Source organism: Neovison vison, chromosome 12 (genome assembly GCF_020171115.1).
Source record: "Neovison vison isolate M4711 chromosome 12, ASM_NN_V1, whole genome shotgun sequence".
Lineage (NCBI taxonomy): Eukaryota > Metazoa > Chordata > Mammalia > Carnivora > Mustelidae > Neogale > Neogale vison.
This window is the reverse complement of record NC_058102.1, coordinates 100,322,382-100,341,940: the sequence shown is the minus strand read 5'-3', so window position 1 is coordinate 100,341,940 and position 19,559 is coordinate 100,322,382. Positions and strand designations below refer to the sequence as shown.

The 19,559-nt window shown below is 49.0% G+C and overlaps 1 protein-coding gene across 3 annotated transcripts; it reads right to left on the bottom strand.

The window, feature by feature from the left end:
* Nucleotides 1-231: 231 nt before the first annotated feature.
* Nucleotides 232-15,441, bottom strand: AAAS (aladin WD repeat nucleoporin). Of its 3 annotated transcripts, none has more exons than XM_044229107.1 (16): nt 15,339-15,441; nt 14,401-14,528; nt 11,203-11,258; nt 10,795-10,886; nt 10,551-10,597; nt 10,219-10,317; nt 9,799-9,942; nt 2,441-2,561; nt 1,972-2,096; nt 1,714-1,774; nt 1,490-1,580; nt 1,207-1,300; nt 1,027-1,094; nt 805-886; nt 620-704; nt 232-485 (listed from the first exon to the last, which is right to left on the bottom strand). In XM_044229107.1, exons 3-16 carry the CDS (start codon nt 11,249-11,251, stop codon nt 261-263), a joined length of 1,383 nt encoding a protein of 460 aa, XP_044085042.1. In that variant the 5' UTR covers nt 11,252-11,258; nt 14,401-14,528; nt 15,339-15,441; the 3' UTR covers nt 232-260. The 3 variants fall into 3 exon arrangements, with proteins under 3 accessions (XP_044085042.1, XP_044085040.1, XP_044085041.1); XM_044229105.1 differs by having other exon boundaries at nt 15,177-15,437; XM_044229106.1 differs by lacking the exon at nt 15,339-15,441 and adding an exon at nt 15,032-15,161.
* Nucleotides 15,442-19,559: the final 4,118 nt, after the last annotated feature.

The following is a 19,559-nucleotide window of genomic DNA, read 5'->3' as shown; positions in this document are numbered from 1 at the left end:
CTTGCTGAAACTTGGGGAAAGTGAAATGTCCATTATATGCCAAAGCCTGTGGTAGGTATTTTCTCAGCTTTGCTTTCCAACATCACCTGAAAACCACCCAGTTCCTAGGGTCAGATAAGTTGCCCAAATTCATAAAAAGTAACACAGCCCTATCTTAACCCAAAGTCCATGCCTTTTTTTTCTTCACTAGACACTAGTGCAACTCCCTGGAGAAAAGGTCTTATAACGGAGTGGAAGACAACAAAAGAGACTTTTTATTATTAGAAGTGGGAGTGAGGAGAGTGGGACTGGGTAGGCGGTGGCCCTGGGAGAGGGTCCCACGGGGCAGAGGTTGGGGATGTCTCAGTAAAGAGGGGCAAATCATGAGTAGAGCCTCCACCCCCAGCTGGGGGCTCCTGGGTTCGGCCAAGCACCGGGCTAAAACGTGGAAACTGGGCATTAACAAAGTACAGAGGGATGTGGGCAATTCGGCCGGTGGACCAGCACTGCAGAGAAGGAAAGAAAAATCAATCACAGCCAGAGCCTAGGCCCAAAGACCACATGGCAGGGCCACGCAGCAGCCACAGAGCTCAGTTCCTCCACCCTGCTCCCCAAAAGCCCAGCAGCCCGGCCTACTCACCACACTGAGCAGAGCCCCTTTGTTGAAGGAAGGATGGAAAGTGATGAGCTGCGCCTGGGCCCCTGGCTCCCCCTGGATAATGCCACTAGGGGGAGAAGGTGAGCAGGCAAATGGAGACGGCAAGTGAAGTAAGATGTGGGCTGGCTAGTAGGGAGTTCGGACCAGATGGCCAATGTGGCACTTACCAAGGAAGCAGCTCAAACACGGGGCTGTTTCGAGTGCGAAAAAGGAGGATGACTGGTTTACCATCCTGGACCCGTGGATTTCCTATGAGAAATGGATGGGATAGGAAGGCACCCTGGAAGCAGAATCCCAAGGCAAGGCAGAGAACTGTAGCCAGGACACGGAAACCCTCCATGAATGGGAAGAGGGCTGTGGCCTGAGCAAAGTCCTTTCCCAACTCTTACCTTTCATGAGCACAGCTAGACGCTCCCCACTGGGGTCCCAGACCATGGAGTGAGCCTCTCCCCCAAGTCTACAAGTCAGAAGAGTTAGCTGGGAAGCCTCAGCATGGTCCCTCCCACCTTTTCACTCCTTACCCGCTCCCCCCAAATCCCGCCCCCCCCAGCCCCAGCCATTCAGCTCACCTTTCCTCTCCATCTGGTGTCTGTACTGTTGTCTCAGACAGATCAGCCACAATGGTGGCTGACTTGGCACCTCCAACGTGCCCCTTTCCCTCCCCTGCAAGAAGGGCAGAGGCTCTGAAGTACAGGAAGCGGGCCTCTCACTGGTCCTCTACCTCACATCCATTGTAAGCATCAACACCTCTCAATCTTCCCTTTATCCTTCACAGTAGCCTATTCTGGAGGGTTCCTGCCTCCCTCTGACTACCCCAGATTTCTGCCTCCTGAGCTGCTTCCCCTGACTCACCGCAACGTTCTGGGAATGATAAGGAGTAAATGAGTGGTTCCCCCAATACAGTGAACAGCAGCCGGTTTCCATCTGGGCTCCAGCAGCCAGTCTGGGGTCAGGGAGCAAAAGGCAGGGGACCACTGGTCAGCAGGGGAATGCAGGAAGAAAAGCAGAGGATGTGGGGAGACACGCTTGGGGCACCTGGGACCCGCCTCCCCAGCTGAGTCACGGTCTCCTCTCACCTGACACCGCCCCGATAGAGTAGGCCACCTCTCGCAAGTCCACATCTGGGCCTCCCAGACCCTATGCCGGAGAGAGGCGGGTCACAACTCAGGACCTCTAGGTTCCAAAACCTGGACTTCCCTCCCTTTGCCAGTCCCGGTGCCAGGTCAGAGAATGGGAACGGAACAGAAGGTTCTGTCTGCTGAAGGTCCAGGAGCCAAGTGCCTTTCTCTAGGTCAGCCTTGCCCTCCCCCTCCCTCTGCCCTCCTCCCACTCACCGAAAGACAGCTGAAGGAGTGGTAGCCAGGACTTTGCTGCCATCTGGGGACCAGAGCAGATTGGTAACCCCACCTCCCCGAAACCAGGGAAGGGGAACACAGGTCTCTGTTGAGACATCCCATACCTAGGACAAAGGGGTCGGGAGTGAGAGAGGAAGCTGCAACATCCCCATCCTGTCACACAGGCTGCCTTTACAGTACAAAGACACAAAAAGGAGATGAAGCAGGAGAGGGACTGTTAAAAAAGGAGGTTATAGGTTTACATGTACAGTTGACAGCAAGCAGGATTTTACATCTGAGGAATCTGAATGGTACTGCTCCTTCCCTGAGTAAGTTTAACACTAACACTAAATGGACAATTAGTTCTCTCCACCCCACAGGGTATCTTCCACCCCCAGGTAAAGAATGCTCTTGCCTCAAGTCTGAGGAGGGGCTGAGATGACCGCAAGAGGGGTGGGGACCAACTCACCAGAATAGCAGCATCCACGGGTGATGCTGAGAGCAGCCGTCCCCCACTGGGCGCCCAGGCCAAGCTGGTGACAGGTGTGTGCCCAGGGTGAGACAGCACTTGGGCACAACCTGAGGAAGGTCTGCAGGTGGGAAACAGGGTATAAAGTCAGAAGGCAGCAAGAACACCCCCATGTCTCTGTTTCCTTACCTCCTCACAAAACTTCCATATCTCGATGACCCCTCAAATCCAGGTTAGGGGAAATGAGTAAGGGTCATGGAAGTTAAGGAGGGGGTTAAAAAAAGGAAGAAAGGGCACAATCACCACCATTAGGTCCATAGATGAAAATGAGTACAAGGGAGGAAGCTTTCACTGTAGGCCTCAAGGAGACACACACTTCCGAACAGCAAGGCTAGATGGTGCCAAGCCAGGGAGCAGTCCCACTCTGCCCCAGACCAGAGCCCTCTCCCCGAAGGACCATCCAGCCTGGGGCCTGGGACCCTCTGTGATGTTATCTCAGGGTTCCAATCTCTTTTCCAGAGTTATCTGCTTTTCTGCAGAACTCACCCTGTGCTGCAAACCCTATCTTTCTATTTCCCTGTCCGAATTACTCGCTCTCCCTCTGCATGGTTTTCTACTTGTCACAAAGATGCAGCATGGGGATCGTCGTCCACCACAAGGTTGGGAACTTCTGACAGCACCCATGTCTCCGTCAGTGCTGTACCCCCAGGGCCACATCCTTGGCCTGCCAGGTACATGCCACTGCCTGAATGAAGGCCATCCTCTTCCTTTTCCACCAAACAGTAAGTACCTCTAGTGCCAACAGGAGCTCAGACTGCTGATCTACAACTTTTTCTTGAACTTGACAATAAATCATAGTTCTCTTTTGAGGTCCGTTCACAGAGATCCAGCTCATTGTTTTCAGTGGCTGCCCTGTCTCCACGCCCCTGAACTGATTAACCAGAACTAATTCAGTCGTGCCTCCACAGATGGACATTTCAGCTATTTGTAATGTTTTATTGTTTCAAACAATGCTGCAGGAAATACTCTATATCCTTATGTATTCGTGTTACTATGTGTTCAGAACTTGGGGGTATAAAAGGCTTGCACTTTTATTCCTTTAAAGATTTTATTTATTTGTGAGAGAGAACACATGCATGAGAAGGGGGAGCAGCAGACAGAGGGAGAAGCAGGCTCCTTGCAGGGAACCCAATGCAGGACTCCATTCCAGGACACTGGGATCACGGCCCCAAGCCTAAAGCAGATGCTTGGCCAACTAAGCCACCCAGGCGTCCGTAGGCTTGCACTTTTAAAAACATAAATATGCCAACAACAAATTATTTTCTGACAAGTTTGTATCACAATACAGTCTTCTCACCAAGAAAAAAAGCACCCACTTTCCTGGTCCTGCTAGTACTGGATATTATCAAGCATTTTGGGGCACCTGGGTGGCTCAACCCACTGAGCCACTGCCTTCGGCTTGGGTCATGGTCTCCGGGTCCTGGGATCGAGCCCCATATTGGGCTCTTTGCTCAGTGGGGAACCTGCTTCTCTCTCTCTCTGCCTGCCTCTCTGCCTACCTGTGATCCTTCTTTGTCAAATAAATAAAATCTTTAAAAAAAATTTTTTTAAGTAATAAAAAGAACCATTAAAATTTTAATAATAGCATTCTGAATGACTAAAAATTATTATGTATTTTTTTTGGGGGGGGTTAAGAATTTATTTATTTATTTGAGCTAGAACAAGAGTGAGAACACAAGCAGGGGGAGCAGCAGGCAGAGGGAGAAGCAGGTTCTCCAGCAAGCAGGAAGCCCAACAAGGGGCCCGATCCCAGGACTTTAGGATCATGACCTGAGCTGAAGGCAGCTTCTTACTCAACTGAGCCACCCAGGCACTCCAATATTATGTATTTAAAAAAAAAAAAAAAATTCTGTATTTTCTTCTAGTCCTTTTATTTTTACCTTTAGTTCTTTTGTCTGCTTGGAATTTATTTGTATAGAAAAAGTGTGAAGCAAGGACTACCTTAATTATTTCCTAAATGGACAGCCAATTATCCCAACCTTTATTATTTCCTAAATGGATGGCCAATTATCCCAACACTACTAAAATTTTTTTAAAAAATCTAAACTTGGGGCACCTGGGTGGCTCAGTGGATTAAGCCACTGCCTTCGGCTCAGGTCATGATCCAAGGGTCCTGGGATCGAGTCCCGCATCGGGCTCTCTGCTCAGCAGGGAGCCTGCTTCCCTCTCTCTCTCGCTGCCTGCCTCTCAGCCTACTTGTGATTTCTCTCTGTCAAATAGATAAATAAAATCTTTAAAAAAAAAAAAAAATCTAAACTTCATTGCAATGAAAAGCCACATTTCTCATATATTAAATTCTCATATATTCTTAGATTTGTTCCTGAATGTTACACAGCTATGCTGATCTGTTTGTCTATCCTCATGCCAATTATTTTGCATTACTGTAACTTCCTAAGATATTTAATACTTGGTAGGGCAAATCTCCCCTTTATATTCTTCCTATTCAAAATTCTCTTGGCAATTGTTCCACATTTACTCTTTAATAAAAACTCTGATTATCATTTTGCCCAGTTCAGAAAAACAAAACGCAGCAAAATTCTGGTTCCAAGTCCACTTAATTGGACATTTCTAGGATGATACACCTTCCTGTCCAGGCATAGTGTGTCTCTCCATTTAGTCAGCTCTTGCTTAATGTTCTTCCACAACTTCCTCCAAATGTCTAGTAGGTTAAATAAATTTAACGATTCATTCCCAGTGATTTTGGTAACTGCACACATTGTAAGCAGAATATTTTTTCCATTTCAATTTCTCAGTGATGACTATAGGTATAAAAGGAAACTATTACACTTTTGGTTTCCTGGATCTAGTCACCTTACTACATTTAATTAGATCAAATAGGTTTTCTTAGCGGTCACTTGTTTTATCTAGATATGAAATCATATCTTCAAAGAAGAATAATTTTCCCTTTGTTTTCAAGACTTCACCTTTTTTCTTGTCTGACTGCACTCACTAGACTCTCCAAAAATAATGTTGATTAATAACAGTGATAATGGCAAAAAAATAAAAAATAAAAAACCAGTGATAAAGGCTGGCTCAGTAGGTAGATCATGCAATGCTTGATCTTGGGGTTGTGAGTTCAAGTCCCGTATTGAACACAAGATTACTTAAAAAAAAAAATCTTTTTTTTTTAAGATTTTATTTATTTATTTGACAGATACAAATCACAAGAAGGCAGAGAAGCAGGCAGAGAGAGAGAGAGAGAGAGAGAGAAGGAAGCAGGCTCCCTGCTGAGCAGAGAGCCCGATGTGGGGCTGGATCCCTGAACCCTGGAATCACGGCTGAGTCAAAGGCAGAGGCTTTAACCCACTGAGCCACCCAGGTGCCACTAAAAAAATAAAATCTTAAATAAAAATAAAAAGAGGAGGGTGCCTGGGTGGCTCAGTGGGTTAAACCTCTGCCTTCAGCTTAGGTCATGATCTCAGAGTTCTGGGATCAAGCCCCGCATCAGGCTCTCTGCTCAGCAGGGTTCCCTCCTCCCTCTCTGCCTGCCCCTCGGCCTACTTGTGATCTCTCTGTCAAATAAATAAATAAACAAATTAAAAAAAATAAAATAAAGGGGCACCTAGGTGGCTCAGTGGGTTAAGCCTCTGCCTTCATCTCAGGTCGTGATCCTGGGGTCCTGGGATCGAGCCCTGCATCAGGCTCTCTGCTCCACGGGGAGCCTGCTTCCTCCTCTCTGCCTGCCTACTTGTGATCTCTCTCTCTGTCAAATAAATAAATAAAATCTTTAAATAGTAAATAAATAAATAAAATAAAAAGGGAGCACCTAGGTAGCTCAGTCATTAAGCATCTGCCTTCCTCTAGGGTCATGATCCCAGGGTCCTGGGATCCAGCCCTGTGTCGGGGGGGGGGGGTCCCTGCTCAGCGGGAGGCCTGCTTCTCCCTCTCCCACTCCCCCTGCCTGTGTTACCTCTCTCGCTGTGTCTGTCAAACAAATAACCAAAATCTTTTAGAAATATAAATAAAAATAGGGGTACCTAGGTGGCTCAGTGTGGTTAAGCCTCTGCCTTAGGCTCAGATCATGATGCCAGGGTCCCAAGACTGAGCCACGCATCAGGTTCCCTGCTCAGCGGGGAGTCTGCTTTCCCCTCTCCCTCTGCTGCTCCCCCTGCTTGTGTTCTCTCTCTCTGTCAAATAAATAAATCAAATATTTAAAAATAAAATACTGTCTTTCTGATACTACTTATTGCCAGGTTTAGGTTTTAGGGTTGAGCTTTAAAAAAATAAACCGGGATGCATTCTGGGACAGGAGGAGGACATCAATGGAAAAACTGGTGAATGAGGCGCCTGGGTGGCTCAGTGGGTTAAAGCCTCTGCCTTCGGCTCAGGTCATGATCCCAGGGTCCTGGGATCAAACCCCCATAGAGCTCTCTGCTCCGCAGGGAGCCTGCTTCCTCCCCTCTCTCTCCGCTTGCCTCTCTGCCTACTTGTGATCTCTGCCAAATAAATAAATAAAATCTTTAAAAAAAAAAAAAAGAAAAGAAAAACTGGTGAAATCTGAAGAAAGTCTGAGTTTAGTTAAGAACGTATAAACATCAGTTTCTTAGTGTTGACAACTGTCACATGGTAACATAAGAAGTTAACAGTGGGTGAAACAGGGGTGCCTAGGTGGCTCAGCTGGTTAAGTGTCTGCCTTCAGCTCAGGTCATGACCCCAGGATCCTGGGATTGAGTCCTGCATCGGGCTCTGGGCTCAGTGGGAGTCTGCTTTTCCCTCTCCCTCTGCCCCTGGGTTCATGTGCCTGCATGCTCGCTCTCTCTCGTTCACGCTCTCTCAAGTGAATATATTTTTAAAAATCTAAAAAAAAAATGGTGAAACTGGGTGATGGATATTCAAAACTCTCTGTACTATCTTTGCAGCTATTCTAAAAATCTAAAATTATGCCAATATAAAGTTTATTAAAAGAAAAAAAAAATCAGGAGCCTGATTTCTAAAAATTTCTAAATTCTCCTGTGATCTGGTCTAATTCAAATAACGTGGAGGGGAGCCTGGATCAGTCAGTCAGTAGAGCATGTGACTATAATCTCAGGGGTCATGAGTTCAAGCCCCACTATGGGCTGGGCATGGAGCCTACGTCAAAAACAAACAAACAGAGATGCCTGGGTAGCTCGGTCAGTTAAGAGTCTGCCTTTGGCTCAGGTCACGATCCCAGGGTCCTGGGATCAATTCCCGCATTGGGCTCCCTGCTCAGAAGGGAGCCTTCTTCTCCCTCTACTCCCTCTTCTTGTGCTCTCTCTGACACAAAAATTAATAAAATCTTAAAAAATAAAAAACACATACATACAACATGGAGGTTATCTTTTCTTTTAAATCAGATAGAACTTCCATAAAACCATGTATGCATGGCATTTTATTTTTTTTTTTTTAATGACAGAGCTCATCTGTTTTAATTTCTTACATAATCCACTCTGGTTACAAATTTTGGTAGAGAATCAAATATTTACTTTAGGGCACCTGGGTGGCTCAGTTGGTGGTAAACTGCCTTCGGCTCAGGTCATGATCCTGAAGCCCGGGACTGAGTCCCACAACAGGCTCCCTGCTCGGCGGGGAGTCTCCTTCTCCCTCGGACCCTCCCCACTCTTTTGCACTTTCTCTCTCTGTCTCATTCTCTAAAATAAATAAAATCCTTAAAAAAAATTTTCCTTTAGATTTTCAATGTGATGGTCTAACTTATACATGATATTTTGTAATAATTCTTCTAATTTCTTCCATATCTTCCATATTCCTTGCCATTCTTAAAAATACTATACTCTGGGGGCGCCTGGGTGGCTCAGTGGATTAAGCCGCTGCCTTCGGCTCAGGTCATGATCCCAGTGTCCTGGGATCGAGCCCCGCATCGGGCTCTCTGCTCAGCAGGGAGCCTGCTTCCCCTTCTATCTCTGCCTGACTCTCTGCCTACTTGTGATCTCTCTCTCTGTCAAATAAATAAATAAAATCTTTAAAAAAAAAAAAAATACTATACTCTGATTTTCTCTTTTACCCTAATAAGGCTGGCCATAAGGTTTTCTTCTTTACTCATAATTTAAAGGACCAGTTTCTGGGGTGCCTGGGTGGCTAAGTCATTGAGCGTCTGCCTTCAGCTTGGGTCATGGTCCTGGGGTCCTTGGATCGAGCCCCACATCGGACTCCCTTTTCAGTGAAGAGCCTGCTTCTCCCACTGCTTGTATTCCCTCTCTTGCTGTCTCTCCCAATGGATAAAATCTTTGAAAAGTAAAATAAAATAAAAATAAAGGACCAGGGGTGCCTGGGTGGCTCAGTGGGTTAAGATTCTGCCTTCAGCTCAGGTCATGGTCCCAGGGTCCTGGGATCGAGCCCCGCATCGGGCTCTCTGCTCAGCAGAGAGCCTGCTTCCCCCTCTCTCTCTGCCTGCCTCTCTGCCTACTTGTGATCTCTCTCACTCTGTCAAATAAATAAATAAAATCTTTAAAAATAATAAATAGTAGGGACGCCTGGGTGGCTCAGTTGGTTGGACGACTGCCTTCGGCTCAGGGCGTGATCCTGGAGTCCCGGGATCGAGTCCCGCATCAGGCTCCCAGCTCCGCGGGGAGTCTGCTTCGCTCTCTGACCTTCTCCTCGCTCGTGCTCTCTCTCACTGTCTCTCTCTCTCAAGTAAATAAATAAAATCTTTAAAAAAAAAAATAATAATAATAATAATAAATAGTAAAGGACCAGTTTCTTTTTTTTTTTTTTTTAAAGATTTTATTTATTTATTTGACAGACAGAGATTACAAATAGGCAGAGAGGCAGGCAGAGAGAGAGGAGGAAGCAGGCTCCCTGCTGAGCAGAGAGCCCGATGCGGGGCTCGATCCCAGGACCCTGGGATCATGACCTGAGCTGAAGGCAGAGGCTTTAACCCACTGAGCCACCCAGGCGCCCCAAAGGACCAGTTTCTGATTTAATATTTACTTAGTTTTCATGAGGATTCTTTTTCCAATTTCCTTGATTTCAACCTATGCCTATATAAATTCCCACCCCTACTGCCTTTAAACCTACATCTGACAGTCCTCTGGAAAAAGCAGTCTTTCTACTCCATGATCATATATATATATATATATATATATATATATATATATACATATATATATATACACTCCCCACAATTCCAGAAGCTCCTAGTTCTGCCCCTTTCTCTAGAGTCCAGCATTCTCAGCAGCTCAACATTGACTGTAGGTCTGCTTCTCCCACCGCCCTGGAAAGTGCTTTGAAGATAAAGAACTTCCAGACCTCCTCACCACCCCTCACTGCTAATATGGGCACAAGCCTCCGGCCAAGGGAAGACAGAGGCTGCTAGGACTCACCGGGTAGACAGAGAGGTGGGGTCCAGGGTCCAGATGAGAATGCAGGTCTGGCAGGCCACAGCCAGGACAGAGGCACTAAGGGGCTTCCAGGCCAGGGCCGCCACGTTTCGCTGCAGCCGGTGCTTCAGGGACGGGACTGTAGTGCTGTGGTGAAAGTTACGGGACTGAATCAAAGCAGGAACACTACAGCTCAGGGAACCAGAGTTCAGTTGAGGAGGGAAAGGCAAGAAAAGGAAGCTGACCACCCAGAGCACAGGGGTATCATGGGACAGAAGGATAAGCTAAAGATTAGATCTGGAAACAGGAAACATTAGAGAGTTCAGGCCCAGGAACCTACAGGAGCCCTGGAACCAAGTTGGAGAAGGAGACTGGCTTACGGAGACCGAAGAGTTGGAGCCCACCCAGTAGGAGTCCACGTACCTGCTGGCATTATACACACGGATCGAGTCATCTAGCAGGGCCACTGCGAACTTGTTGGTGTGGGGGTGCCAGGCAAAGACCCGCAAGCAGCAGCTGGACCTGGGCCAGAGAGAGCATGAGGGGCCTGAACCCATCCCCCAGCCCAGAGGCTCAGATTCCCTTTCACGTGAGGACATTACTATTTTTCACCTTTTTTGGGGGGGACGGGGGATAAGAATGTGGGTAATAGGAAAGGGGTGGAAGGGGTATGTGGCTTGACTTCCCTCTCCCACTGAGAAGTTCCAAGGTTCAGGATTTCTTTCCCACAAAAGCCTCAGAGATTGTACACTCACCAGTTTGTGACTTGGGCAAATTCAGCAATCAGATCTTCACTCCTGAGCTATGAGAACAAAGTGGACAGAGGATGCTCTGGGACAAAAGAAGCTTATTCCCTCAACTTCCCACAGGAGAGCTGGACTATTCCCACCCTCTGCAGTCTTTCTTCCCACCCCACCCTGAACTTAAGGGATGGAAAGTGGAAGAGGGCAGGAATAGGGGAGCAGCAGCCAGAGGGCCAGGGGAAGAAGCCCGACTTACCGACAGATGGGGGAACAGGGACCCATGGAGGGAGGAGGCCCATCGACAGAGTGCCAGGGCCCAGCTGGACGCCGTCTTCACCCACTCAAACACTGTGGGGTTGAGGAAGCAGCTCTGATTAAACCATTCACAGGGCTGTCACTGGGCACCCTTGGATAAGGAATGAGCAAGGAAAGGACAAGCATTCCCCAGGGTCTTCCACCCAACCCATACTTGGGACACCCACTCAGGATATGTGACATAGGCAGAGAGGAGAAAAGACGACGGCACCAGAATAGACAACCGGGACAGGAAAAAGAATGCTAAAGGGAAGGGGACTGGGCCAAGAGGTATTGGGATGGATTGGGAAGAATATGAGAGGAGATGCCAACCATAAAACCAGAGAAGTCAGGAGGGAAAAGTATTTACCTTCCTCCTCTGAGTTCGCAATTTCATTCAGCACCCCAGAAAGGCCCATATCACGCCTGAGGAGAGGAAGCTGGGAGTCAGATTACTCTGACCCCTTTGGTCTCCCTCTACAAGTTATACTCATTCAGTAACTTACTAAAAATAAGAGCACTCAGGGGTGCCTGGCTGGCTCAGTTGGTGGAGTGTGTGACTCTTAACCTCTGGGTTCTGAGTTCAGGCCCCACAGGGTGTAGAGATCACTTAAAAATAAAATCTTCAGGGACGCCTGGGTGGCTCAGTCAATTAAGCAGCTGCCTTTGGCTTGAGTCATGATCCCAGCATCCTGGAATCGAGACCCACAACGGGCTCCTTGCTCAGCGGGAAGCCTGCTTCTCCCTCTGCCTCTGCCTGCCACTCTGCCTGTGCTCTCTCTTCCTCTCTCTCTCTGAAAAATAAATTAATAAATAAAATCCTTAAAAAAAAAATAAGTGAATAAAATCTTTGGGGTGCCTGGGTGGTTCAGCCTGTTAACTACCTGACTCTTGATTTCAGTTCAGGTCTTGATCTCAGGGTCATGAGTTCAAGCCCCTTAAATGGGCTCCATGCTGGGTGTGAAGCCTACTTAAAATAATACAACATAACAAAAGTCTTAAAAAAAGGGGGGGGGGCGCCTGGGTGGCTCAGTGGGTTAAGCCTCTGCCTTCAACTCAGGTCATGATCCCCGGGTCCTGGGATCGAGCCTCGCATCGGGCTCTCTGCTCAGCAGGGAGCCTGTTTCCCTCTCTCTCTCTGCCTACTCGTGATCTCTCTCTGTCAAATAAATAAATAAAAATCTTTAAAAATAAAAAAAAAATTAAAAAAAAAGAAGCACTCACATTTAATGAGTGCCAAGTATGTGCCATGCACTTTATTTACTATCCTTTCATTTACTTATCACACGAATCTGAATGGCATTCTGCTCATTTTACCAACAAGGCAACTAGCCTCAGAGATCTTTCAGGGCTTGGTGAGCAGGTCAGGAGATGAAGGCCTTCCCTAAGACCATGAATGGAAAGCCATTGGAAGATTTTTTTTTTTTTTCCCAAGTAATCTCTATACCCAACATGGGTTCAAACTCACGACCCTGAGATCAACCGTCATGCTGTACTGATTGAGCTAGCCAGGTGCCCCACCATGGAATGATTTTAAGCAGAGGAATAAACTGACCACACCAGTATTTTAAATATTTATTTATTTGAGGGAGAAAGAGAGCGAGAGAAGCAAGCAAGCCCGGGCATGTGCGTTGTCAGTTGGGGGAGGGACAGAAAGAGAAAACCTTCAAGCAGACTCTCCACTGACCACAGAGCCTGAAGCGGACTCCATCTCACGACCTGAGCAGAAACCCAGAGTTGGACACTCAACCAGCTGAGCCACCCAGGTGTGCCCCCCCACCCCCCACACACATTGGCATTTTAGAAAGATCAGTCTGGCTACAAATTAGAGGAGCACAAAAATGGAGAGGAGAAGACAGGTTAAGAGGCTACTTCAGGAATCTGGGGAAAAGGCCAAAGTGCCCTGAACCAACAGGGCTGGAGAAAGCAGACAGATTTGAGAGGCTGAAGAAGTAGAATGAACGGGGCACCTGGTGGCTCAGTGGGTTAAGCCGCTGCCTTCGGCTCAGGTCATGATCTCAGGGTCCTGGGATCGAGTCCTGCATTGGGCTCTCTACTCGGCAGGGAGTCTGCTTCCCTCTCTCTCTCTCTCTCTGCCCTCCTCTCTGTCTACTTGTGATCTCTCTCTCTGTCAAATAAATAAATAAATAAAATCTTTAAAAAAAAAAAAGTAGAATGAACAGAATTTGAGGGCTAACTAGACATTAGTAAGAGTAACACCAAGGGAAATGCCTACATAATAATTACAGAAGCTAATACTGCCCATGGTTTGCCAAGGCCGGCCCAGAAGCTTTGCATGTATTATCTAAACCAGCCGCTATCACAACTCTACAAAATAGCTATTGTTAACAACCGCATTTTTAGATCAGAGAAGAGAGGCATGAAGAGGTTGATATTATCAATATGACCTCAGTAGGAAGTAGCAGCATCAGGATTCAACCTGTCTGCCTCAGAACCTACACTCAAGCCACCTGCTCCCAAATGAGTAGTAAGGCCATTCCTTGAGACGAACAACACAAGGTAGAAGCAGGTTTGGAAAGAAAAATGAAGAGACTGGCTTTGAACATACTGAGTGAGTGAAAGCTTGAAGAAGAGCCAAGTGAGGGTACCTGGCAGACAAGGGAACACCCAGGTCTGAACGTTTGAGTCCAGCCCAGGAAACCACCCCTCCCTTCAGGGACATCAGAAAGAGGTGGGACAGAAGAGGCAGAGAACCAGCGCCTGAAGAGGTAGGCAGTGGGAAAGAGCCTGGGGCTGAATAACTTATCAAACAATAAATGGCTGTTTAACTTCACTCACACAAAGATGTCCAAATTAAATGGTACTATGATAACAAATTAAATGGTATTATGACAACAAATACCTAAATCTGGTAGCATGTGTGGGACTGTAAATATGTAGAATTTCAATGGAGGACTATTTGGCAACAGCTCACAAAATTACAAATGGACATACCCTTTGAAGCCTCCTACTAGATTTGTAGGAATTTATCCTACACATGACAGTGATAATAACTAACCCTTGAAGGTCTTAATATGTGCCAGGCACTGTTCTGAGTGCTTTATATCCATTAATTCATTTCATCATCACTACAACCTTGTAAAATCAGTCCCGTTTTACAGATGGGGAAAGTGAGGGACCAAGTGATTAAGTAACTTTCCCAAGATCACACAGTTATAGAGGTTATAGAGTGACACAGCCAGGAATGGAATCCAGGCAGTACAGCTCCACTCCTAAACGTGCTAAATGAATGACCTAAATATGAGATTATTCACTGCAACATTATCCCTAACCTTGCTGAGCTTCAGATAAAGGCTCAGAAAGTGCTAAAGACACGAAAAGGGGGTAGGGAGTAGGCTCACTTAAACCAGAAAGCAAGGCAAATCACTGGAGTTGAAATGAACTTCTGTCAACTTAGGTTTTCCAATAAGGACTGATAATTTGTTATAATGAATGATATACAGGACTGAGCTAGACAGAGCCTGGGAGCCCAAGGCAGGGGGAAGGTGACCCCAGCTTCTCCAGGATCTGCAGACCATGGTCCAGGAGACCCTTTGCCACGTCTCACCATATGTTGATGCATCTCTTCCACACTTGCTCCCGGTGATGGATGAAGGCAGTTCTTGTGCCATGGTCCAGCCTCCCAGGGGTCTTCAGGGGATCCTTCGTCAGGTTCAGGACAGGAAGATTGATCCACTACAGGCCAGAAGTGAGAGGTGTGACAATGAATCAGTCTCTTCCCCAGATCTCTGTTGAACTCCTTGCCATCTCCAAACCGCAGCTGGGCTAGGAGTAAGAGGCTCCGGAGACCTGTTTCCCATCCCACAAACCTAATCCTTGTGGGAAAGTGAAACAGAGCTTAACTCCCTTATCTGTAAAACCGGCATAGTTCATACAGTTGCTGTGACTATTAGATCTTATAACATGTGTGAGGCACACATGATTTAGTCTCTTTCTTACATAGCAAACACTCAATAAATAGTTGTTTCTCTCCCTTTTCTTTCCCAGGAACTCCGTGGTAAAAAAACACTCCAGGTTGTGCCTTCCCAGCTCTCCCAGATACTGTCCTCAACTTTTCAATAGTTCTCCTACACCCTCATATCCCTTGAATTCTCCCTCATTCTCTCCATTCCCTCTAGGGCCGCCCCACAGCTCAACATCCCTCACCCTCCAATCCCAACCCTAAAATACACTCCAACCCTTCTAGTCTCAAGTCTGGGCCAGGCTGCTTCCATGGCCAGGCGGAGGACCGCAACCCCCGCCCGGCTGTGGGGCCTCAGGTCCCGCATTTTGCCGGGCCCCGCCCCCATGCCTGTCGGTCCCCTCCCTCCTCGCTCCGGCCACCTGGCCCCGGAAGTCGGGAGGCGGACTCTCATAGCTATTGCCTGTCGCCAACTCGTTATTGTGCTCGTATAGGGTGACTTGACCCCTAGGCGGCGGCGGAGGGAACAATCCCAGGGAGCACATCTTGCCGGTCTCGAGGACGTCTGGAATCGGTGAACTCACGGATCGCGCTTCCCTAACTCTTAGTTCCCGGGCTAGATTCGGATCCGTACGGGTAGCCGTGTGGGACAAACGGCGCTGCAAAATTCAACGGAAGTGAGGGGAAGAGTAACGCAGAACACGAACGCGTGCGCAGTCCCGGGACAGACTTCCAGAGCGTCCTCGCGCGCCGCTTGGTGGCCGGAGGGGGAGCGGCGCGAGCTTGTCCGCGGAGTCAGCCCCTAGTTAAGGGTCAGAGTGGGTGTGTGTGTGTGTGTGTGTGTGTGTGTGTGTGTGGTGTCAGGGTGGGCGTGTGTTTGTGTGTGTTTTCCGTGAGACTGTGTGTGTGTGTGTTTTCCGTGAGACTGTGTGTGTGTTTTCCGTGAGACTGTGTGTGTGTGTGTGTGTATTTTCCGTGAGATTGTGTGTGTGTGTGTTTTCCGTGAGACTGCTTCCCCCCCAATTCCGAATTCCGTAAGACAGTTTCCCACTAACCCTCTAAATGCTTGGAAAGCCCAAAATTAGCCACGTTCAAGGAAGTATCTAATTAAACCCTCCCAGGACTGTGGATCATCCGGAGGAAAACTCGGACTGTCTGGGGCAGCTGGCTGGGAGGCTGAGGGAAAAGCCTCCAGGAGGAATAAAGTCAGGAGAGACCTTGGGAGTGAGAGGGATGTGCCAACCAAAACCTCAGGCCCCAGGGGTTACCGGTGGAGGGCGAGTGAGTTGGGAAAACAGTGACGTTTCCCGAGCACCTATTATAAAGTACTTGTATAATCTGTTTTTTTCTTAAATATTTTACACATTTATTCATGAGAGACAGAGGGAGAAGCAGGCTCCCTTCTGAACAAGGAGCTCTAGGTGGGACTCCCATCCCAAGACCTGAGCAGAAGGCAGAGGCTTAACCCACTGAGCCACTCAGGCACCCCAAGGGTTTGTATAATCTTTACAACAGCCCCATGAGGGGTGTACTGTTCTAGCACCATGAGGAAAGTGACACACAGAGATTATACCAAAACCAGGCATTCTGATTTAAGAATAAAAATGAGATTGGGGCTCTGGGCTGGCTCAGTCCGTGGAGCCTGCGACTCTTGATCTGGGAGTGCCAAGTTTCAGCCCCATGCTGGGTGTAGAGTTTACTTAAAAAATAAATAAAATATATTTTTTAGTAAAGAAGAAAAAGAGGGGCTCCCGGGTGGCTCAGTCAGTTAATTGTCTTGCCTTGGGGTCAGGTCATGATCCCAGAGTCCTGGGACCAGCCCCACCTCTGCCTCCCTGCCCAGCAGGGAGTCTGGTTGTCTCTCTCCTTCTGCCCCCACCTCTGGCTTGTGTTCATGCTCTGTCTCTCTCTTTTAAATATTAAAGAAGAAAAGTGAGATTGATTTTATTCTGATTCCAAAGGATGGAACTAGATTGCAGAATAGAGACTCCTCTTTAAGCTGTGTGATTTGGGAAAGTGTTTGAATTCTTCGGGCCTCAGCTTTGTCACTTTTGCAGTGTCCTAATTATTTCCCATGGTTGTTTCCCATACTAAATAATGGAAATGAAGCCATTTAATAAATTTTAAGTACTAAACAGTTGATTAGCCCTAACTCTGCCATGAACTAAGTGACTTTGGGCTTTGGTTTGTTCATTTAATAAGGGTTGATGGGCAATTCAAACGATCACGCTCTGGGGACATAGAAATGTATAAAGCATAGTCCCCACTCCCAAGAGTTGCCCTAGTTGGAAAATCTAGGGGGCATTCTAAGTTTAGCATTCTTGGGCTCTGTCTGCTCTTCCTTTCTACATGAAAAGTTGTCCCCAAGAGAGTTACCCCAGGGTCAGAAAACAAGAAGACTTTTCTGCAAATGCCTTTAACACAGAGAAAACCATAGGTCTCCTCTACGCTAGTACTTCCCAAATGTTAGTGAACACAGACACACAGGAGTATCTTGATAAAATGCAGATTCTGGGGTGGAACTCTTAAACAAACTATTTCCAAAACGCCCCCAGGTGATACTGCACAGGCCAAATTTTGAGCAGCCCCAGTTTAATTTTCTAGGTTAGTTCTCTGTTGTCTGAAAAGTCACAGAAAACTTAAAGAGCCTAGAGTAAAAACAGGGTCGTTTGGGGAAACTTGCTGAAAAAAAAGGTCTACTTGATAGGGGGAGGTAGGGGTGCCTGGGTGACTCAGTGGGTCAAAGTTTCTGCCTTGGGATTGAGCCCTACGTCAGGCTCTCTGCCTAGCAAGAAGCCTGCTTCCCCCTCTCTCTCTGCCTGCTTGTGATCTGTCTCTCTCTGTCAAATAAATAAAATCTTTATTAAAAAAAAAAAAGAAAGAAAGAGGGGCGCCTGGGTGGCTCAGTGGGTTAAAGCCTCTGCCTTCTGCTCAGGTCATGATCCCAGGGTTCTGGGATCGAGCCCCGCGTCGGGCTCTCTGCTCCGCAGGGAACCTGCTTTCTCCCCTCTCTCTCTCTGCCTGCCTCTCTGCCTACTTGTGATTTCTCTCTGTCAAATAAATAAAATCTTAAAAAAAAAAAAAAAGAAAAAGAAAGGGGGAGGCAGTGCAGGCTTTAAAGGAGGAGAGCGAGACCCCGACTCTCACAGATTAGTGAAGAGCACTGAGAACCCACCCACAAAGTTTTTGTACTCAATCATGCCACCATCCAACCTCAGATACCCGCCAAGAAATCACTTCGGACCGGGCATGCGACTTGCACCTCCCTTCAGTGAAGCCTGATTTCTACTAACAGGTTGTGTTGTAATTACGGGTTTCAGTGCCTGCCACTCACTCTGTAATATGAACTGGGGAGGAGGAACAGTGCGCTGTGTATTCATATTCGCCCCCCACCCAGCCTCCCCCATACTTAACGTTTGTTCAGTGTTTTCAGGGTTCGCAGATTTCTTGGGAGGCCGACATCCAGGCCCAGCGCACTTCCCACTTAGTTCACCAGGGGGCGTGATGGCCCAAGCGACGCAGTGACTGTGACCCACCGCCCCCAGAGACCCAGAGCTTTCAGCGGGCGGTCTCCACTCCCCGAGTCGGGGCGGGGGGCACCCTACGACCTGGGCGGGAAACCGAGGCAGCACCGGGCCCTGCCCGAGTCTCCTAAAGGGGTCCCTGACTTTGGGAGGCGGGAGGCGCCGCCAGAGTCTGGGCGCCCGGAGCTCGGCCTGCGGAGGCCCGGCGCCCCGGCTCAGGGCCGGTAACCAGGCGCACATGGCCCGCCCGGCCCTGTTTGTCCTGGCAGCGCGCCGCCGCTATTTGAGGCGGTTTTTATCTCCCAGAAACCAGCAAAACCCCAAGCGGAGTCTAGGGAAGATGAAAGGGGCCGAGGGGCCGGGAGGGGAGGGCCGCGAGGCCGCGGCGGGCGGGGGCTGGCACCGGACAGGCGGGGACCGGGTGGCAAGAGGGCCAGGCCCTGGGGGATCCCGAGGAGCCTTCCCGGCGGGGGCCGGAATGGGGGGGCGGGAGCCCGGGACCCCTGCCCCCCAGCGCCGGGCGCACGTCTCTTGCGCCGCCGCTCGGGACCCCAGCCCGCGGGAGGAGCCCTGGAACGCGGCCCTCTTCAAAGCGCCTTTGAAGCGGCGCGCCCCGCGGGAGGGCAGGAGGTTTCGCACCTGGCTGGGGCGGCCGGGGCGGCCGCGGCGGTAGGCTGAGGAGGGGGCTGACCGCCCGAGCCAGCCCGCAGCGTCTTCCGCGCCGGCCGGGGGAACGGTCGTGGGGGGCGCTGCCCGTGCGCCCCCTCACCCCGCGGGGGAGCCCGGGAGCGGGGGCCGCACAAAGCCCTATTGTGGCTCCGGGCTGGCCGCCACAGAGTGGCTTTTGTTCGTCCGCTAACTCGGCGGCGGGCACGGCTGATTGCAGGCCGGGGGCAGGGGGCGGTTACGTGCCAGGCTGGGGGCCGCCCGCCGGGACCCGCTCGGGGCCGCGCGGTAGTCCGCGCCGTCACTGCGGGGCCCTACCCCGGCCGGGGTCGGGAAGCAAAGACCGGGAGAGAGCCGGGGAAGGAGCCTCCTCTCCGCCTTCCCAGCTCGACGGGGAGCTCTGGGCGTTTGAACACTGACTGACCTCAGCCCGAGGGCCTGGCCGACCGAGGGTTCTGCCGCAGGCACAGTGTGCCAACGTGCAGGATAGGATGCCCGTGGGGAGTCTCCAATTTGCCAAGGAAAAATCCTGTGGCTCACTCTTCTTCCTTCCTCTTTCTCTTTTCTCACCAGGACAAAATTTAAAATCGAAATTTTTATTAAATAATAATAATA